General features: G+C 39.7%; 2 protein-coding genes across 3 annotated transcripts in view; both read right to left on the reverse strand.

Moving 5' to 3' along the window:
* ITGA1 (integrin, alpha 1) overlaps positions 1-4,267 on the reverse strand; it is a 147,500-nt gene extending 143,233 nt beyond the window's left edge. For both annotated transcript variants that reach the window (XM_004678330.2, XM_012721859.1), the window contains exon 1: positions 4,207-4,267. In XM_004678330.2, the coding sequence (XP_004678387.2) occupies positions 4,207-4,267 (61 nt within the window). The remainder of the gene's footprint in view (positions 1-4,206) is intronic.
* The window catches only part of PELO (pelota homolog (Drosophila)), a 14,974-nt gene extending 10,683 nt beyond the window's left edge, over positions 1-4,291 (reverse strand). Inside the window, exon 1 of the mRNA XM_004678331.2 lies at positions 4,207-4,291. The gene's annotated coding sequence lies outside the window, so the exon portion shown is untranslated. The remainder of the gene's footprint in view (positions 1-4,206) is intronic.
* Between the last annotated feature and the right edge of the window lie 2,014 nt (positions 4,292-6,305).

Consider the following 6,305-nt stretch of genomic DNA (forward strand, 5'->3'; position numbering starts at 1 on the left):
CCCCACTCAATCAATGATGAATCCTCTCACCACCCCTGTACCTCAGACCGTACCCCAGTTCTGTATGCATAAATAAATATCTCTAAAAATATTTTGATCCTAATTTTGTGAACATATTTTAAACATTAGCTACTTTATGAAATCTATCAAAGGGTATATGAAAATTCAACAAGTTCTAAATCTAATGGGCAGTTTGCTAGGTTGGAGGTGAAGGAACACACACAATAGCACCCATTTAAAGAAGTAAAATGACAGTTAAATGTCCATGCAGTAGTCCATGCATCAGAATAACATCATGGCAGCAGGGGAAAAAACTGGCAAACTCTTTAGCATGTATGATGTGTTGCTATTCTCATTGCTTACATACTTAAACAAACAGAAAAACTCCTCAATGAATTTACTGTTACCTGTACAGACATCATATTGACTGAAGAATGTCACCATCTTCAATAAGTCCTGACAACCCACTGTGTACTACTGGAGACCATTCCCATGCTACGGATACATGACTGAATTCCTACATCCAGTCATCATTTCACGGGACTTCATTTTGAATAGGAAAAGTTTGAGAAAAAAGTACCAAAAGAAGATTTGATTTTAGGCAAATCAAAATATTTCTAAAGAGGGGGCGACATAATTCAATGGTGGGGGGTAGTTAAGTATTTATATTCTTAATAACCAACAATAATAGTCATATTTGAGTTATAATTAATATAGGCATCATCTAATTTCACTATTTAGCTAAAAGAAATGAAAAATAACAGGCCTAGTTGCATATTAATTAGATCTTTATCAAAATCTTCTGGACAAAAAAAAAAAAACAACTTCTGGACACTTATGCTTGGATTTCACATTTACAGGATTGAGCAAGATGAAAGTGGACTTATCACAAGCCTACATGGCATATTATTTCAAAGCATGAAGTTTGAGGCCAGAGTTCTGAGTTGAGTTGTGTGACTTTGGACAAATTAATTTAACCTCTTAGCATTTTGGCTTCTTCATCTCAAAAAAATCAATAATCATTCCAAAATTTTCCCTTTTTTGAGAGTTAAGGAAATAATACATGCCCAGTTCTTAACTTGGGTTCTTACACATAATACATTCTCAAAATATATCTGATTGTCAGCATTAAGTTATGCTAGTTTTTCTTCATTATTGTTTGTCTTGACCTTTGTGCTCTGGGAGATTGAATTCTTTTTGAATATGGCCAGTGGGAGGGCTCAGCAAGACATTACAGGGTGAGAGGAAAAGGAAAGGTATTTATTTCCCCTACTCTCATCCAGCTAGAAATACGTCAATTTGGAGCTGGCTACAATCCTCTTCCTATGACCAGAGCTCCTTCCCATGGCCTCCCTCCCAGAGCCAGTGTTCACAGCCAAGACTAGGTATGGGAATGACTTTTCTTTCCACTGCTAATTCTCAATATGCACTCACTTCAATATATTTGGTCACTCCTTTAAATGCCTCTGCACTAAGTCTCTTTATTTAACTTTCTTCAGTTAAATTCTTTTTATGTGCCATTATTGTTTTCTGATGAGATTCTAATATACATAAAATAACAAGAACTTCATTTGGGCATAACAAAGGGTATCTTCCTTGATGAATTGTTTTTAAAAACAGATACAATACAGTTCTAAATCTAATGGGAAGTTTACTGGGATGTTGATAGTTTGTTGTTATGATGTCAAGCCAGTTTTGAAAGCTGGAGAGTGTTTGTTTAACAAGCAGGGGGTAGTGAAAAGGAAGGGCAGAACACTTTTCTGGACGCATGAAACAAGATCACACCCACAGTAGCAAAGTGAGTGTGAGGATTACGGGAAAGGAAATGTGACTGGCTATCATGGGAAGTTTATATTTTGGGGCTTTCGAAAGCAGAATAATATGTCTATGTCCTAATTTGCGATTATGTTACCTTTTATGGTAAAGACACTTGTCAGATGTGATTAAATTGAAGATCTTGAGATGCAGAAAACATCCTGGATTATCCAGGTGGTAGACTCAATGTAATTAGAAGGATCCTTAGAAAGAGACTAGTCAGACTAATAGATGTGATGATGAAGTTGGATTATAAAAAAAGATTTGAAGATTTGCATGATGGAGCCACAAACCAAGAAATGCAGGTGGCCTCTTGGAGCTGCAAAAGGCTAAGAAATGGCTTATTCCCAAAGCCTCCAGAAAACACCTGCTGACACCTTAATTTTAGTCTCGTCAGACTTTTGACCAACAGATCTGTACAATTGGAAATTTATCTTATTTCAGACAAATACATTTGTGGCAGTTTGTTACAACAGCAGTAGTAAACTGCTGTGGTAGAGTGAAGAAGTAAAGGGTAACAGTACAAACCCTGAATGGTCAGTGAAGAATTTTGTATTTAATCTGAAAGATAGCAAAGAGCCATCAACGATTTTTGACTGAAGATAAAGATGTAGTGAAAATTGTGTACTAGAGAATGAACAAGTGGTTGGGTTCAAAATAGACATGGAAAAATGAACTCTACAGTGGTGAGCATGGGTGGATATGGTGATGAGACCATAGGAAGGTGTGGACTCTATGAAATAAAGAATTTCCAAGGAAACTAACAGAATCTTGATTCTGAGACAGTAACATTTAAAATTTTAAATTTCAATATAATTGCACAGCATAAGTAGATACATACCTATACACAAGGTGTATTTCTACCCCAACAGTTGTCAAAAACCCACAGTATGCAACTTGTGACTAAAAAAATACACACATATGAAAATATAACTTACCAACCTCTTTTTTAAAGTTTCATTCTTATTTTTACAAAGGATATGTGTTTTTTTTTTTAACCTTTTCAGTATTAGTGTCTGTTGATTTGGTAGAATGAAAAAGTTACAATTAAATATTAGCAATCTATACAGATTTTTCACTGCAACAAGCAACAACGACAAAAGTATGCAAACAACCTTCAAAAAACTTAGAGTTCAAATATGTGTAAAGGGTAATAACAGTAGCTGATAAGTTAAATCATTCATTGGCTATAAAGCTGTTCAGAACTGACCACTGTTTGGATTATTGGACATTTCCTGAGTAGTGAAAACGTTTAGAAGAAAAGCCAGAAGCTCATTATTAATTATTTTTATGCCACCTTACAGTGAAAAAATTTTGCTGCTCATAATGCATTCTAAATGATCTTCATAATAGTGCTTAACAGTGTGCAGAACAGTGCATAACAATGTTTGGTCATCTATCTAACCCAAGTTAAACTGGCTGGATCATATCATTTTTATGGTAAAATATTAAATTAATGAGTTCTAACAAGTATAACAGCAGTAGAAACACTGAACAAATGAATATTGTCGACATACTGAAGTCAGTCATTAATTGAACCATTAACCAGATGATTTGTTTTCACACAGATTCACTCATTTGCCTTCTTTCCTTCTCCATTGCAACTTCCTCCCCCTTAACTGGTAAAAAAAAAAAAAAAAATTCTGACCTTGGGTTAATAATTTGGAAAACCTTAAAAAAAATGCTATGATTCAGCCTTTTTCTAAAGCGGATATAACTTTGAATCTCTAATCTAATCTAATATTTTTATGTCCTTTCTTTAAAAATACCGAACTAAGCGAAATTGACACGATCACATTTTGTATTTTAAAAGGTATTTAGAGTAAATACTCGCTATTCCTCAATTTCAAAAATACTTTCTCCTGGGTGCTCATAGAGGAATATTATTTCGGGAAGGGACAGTGTGAGCTTGGTACTCTTGCGTAGTCTGGAACACAAAGATCGTCAGTACTTGACAGTAAGAAAAAACCAACTCTAGAACAAACTGAGGGTAAGAACTCAGCCTATAAATCAGGCGCCCTTGAGTTAATTCCCTCCGAAGAAGGGATGGAGTGGAGGGGAGGAGGCATTCACCAAGTCCTAAAATTCACTGCTTTTTGTCAAAACAACTTTAATTGGAAAAGTAGATTCAACCTTATAAAGTTTTCAGCTGAACTCTCTTGTGCCGTTGCAATGGTGGAGGGGGTTGAAACACATCAAAACTAATTCCTACCAAAATCAAAGCACAGAGCCTTTTACCTTTACTCCAACCTGCCCCTTCTACCTGGAGCGCGAGAAAGCGGATCTGCGCCCCACTGCACTCTGGGCCACAACATCGCGCACCTTCCTCTCTCCCCACTGAAACCCCCAACCGCGCGCAGAGGATGCTCAGAGAAAAGCGGGGTCTCTCACCCGTGAAGACCCAGCAGTAGGCGACAGCGACCCCTGGCCTGGCGCGGCTTGGTGGAGCCATGGTCGGAGAAGGCGCAGCGCCTGCGGACGCGCTGGATCCGAGGGCTGGAGCTGGCAGGGCGCGGTAGCCTAGTGCTCTCTGGTCACTCCGCCGGCCGCTCCGGGAGGCAGTCTCTGGCCCTTGTTAGCCGCGGCCCCCCAAAGCTGCAGAGTGATTTCCTGTGTTTTAGACAAATGCCTTTAAGTTCTCTCCACGCGTTTCATATCCCAGAAGGATTGCCACATAGCCCCCGCTTTGCGCTCCTGGTCTCTGAAATCCCACTGGCAGCCTCCCAGGGTCTGCTGGAGACATGGACAAATAAAGCAAGCTTCGCGGGCCCCTGTTTAGGCTAAAGTCCACGAGCTGCAAAACAAACCTTAAAGGGACATCTGCCTTTCATTGAGAGGGTGAGCCCCCTCTCCCTGCCAACTCCCTAAGGTGATAGGAAGGCGGGAGAAGGGAGGACCTTCTGGAGGGTGTCGCCAGCCCAGTGGCTCCGCCTTCACACCCCTTACTTCTCTCGGGTCTCGCCTGGAGGTCACTTAGCAAGTGCCAGGGCTCTTAAGCCCTCTGGGGGAGGCTGCTTTCCAGGGTCCGATTGCGCAGAAAGGATCAGACCTTCTGTCTAAGTGAGTGGATGTTTCTTTTTCTGAAGACACTTGAACTTCGCTGTGGCGTCACTAGGGGGGAGTGGGGAGAGGGGTCGCATCCACCCTGTCAAGCTCCATTTAGGGTTTTCCTTTCTCTGTGAAGGGTATGCTTCATTAATTGAGATTCGTGCAGGGTAAGCCAAAGAAAAAGAGAAATAAGTTTGGAAGAAAAAGAAAGAAAGAAAGAAAAAGGTGCAAGAGGGAAAGGCAGGGAGGAAAACCATTTCCTTAAAAGTGGAATGTGTGTGGGCTATGTTGTTTAAGCTGAATTAGGATGTTTGTACATGAGAACTGATTCTAATAAAGAACTCAGAACACTGTTTTAGCTCCTCTTGCTACAATCTTTGTAAGAGTGTATTTATATATATATTTACAGCATTCCTCATTTTGTACATTTTTTGTTATATCCTTATTACTCTGTCTCCTACCACTCCCGCTACTCTAGGAACTGAGAATTGGGAAATTAAGTTGACTGGTGAAAATGCTGGGTTTTGGTGCCCCTCCCTGAGATGAAGCCAGAAGTGCCTAGGGAATTGCAGTGTTTCCCGAGTCTGGTAAGCGGCCTCCCTGAATGGAATCACAGGCACATGTAAACTTCACTGCATACTTGCTATTTTTAAAGCAGCTGTGTCTTGATGGAAGAAGCCAATGAGTGGATTTGTGTACACAGGTGGTGAAGAGAATTCATTTGATTCAAGTCAATAAAATTCAGTGAAATGCAGTAAGTAGCTAATTGAGTATCTCAGTATGGTAGGCGGAGGGCTAGACAGAGCAAGAGTGCCACCCAAAGGAGAACCCACCGCCTGCTGTGTAACACAGGTGCATAACACAGGTAACCCGATGGAAGGGCGGGGAAAGCCCCTAAGCTTGGTTGTATTAGATCGCCAAAGAGAAGATTGCAGGGAATAGAAGCTGGAGAAGACAAAAGTTGAAGTGTAAACATCTGGGAGGCAGAGTTAAGAGAGAAGTTTTCAACTCTTAATAACATGATCCATCAGCCAAGGAATTCCTCTTCAAATTTGTGTACTTGAGCTGGGTGCACATTTAGTAAACATATTAACAATTTTTCCCCTTGTTTAAATTTTCAAATTTTTAATTCTTTAATTCTATCTTCAAAACTGAGTAAGTAAATATCTAGTGAATTTGCACTGTGTTAAATCACAGTTCAATCCCATTAAACATTACTCAGAAATTACTTTGGCTTCTTTGCATGTGTTTAGCTCTCTGATGTCCCAGCTTGGTTTTCCCATCTCTCCCATCTTTATTAACTTGCTATCAGCAACCTGCCTCTTACTGTTCCACTTTTGGGAAGGCTTTGCCTGGAATGATTTCCCTGTGTCCATGTCATCTCCCTGTCCATAGAGTGAATTGTGTCTTATACCTTTCAGTGTGAACCATAAACACTGCAT

This window comes from Condylura cristata, unplaced genomic scaffold, assembly GCF_000260355.1.
Source record: "Condylura cristata isolate star-nosed mole 26May11 unplaced genomic scaffold, ConCri1.0 scaffold00007, whole genome shotgun sequence".
Lineage (NCBI taxonomy): Eukaryota > Metazoa > Chordata > Mammalia > Eulipotyphla > Talpidae > Condylura > Condylura cristata.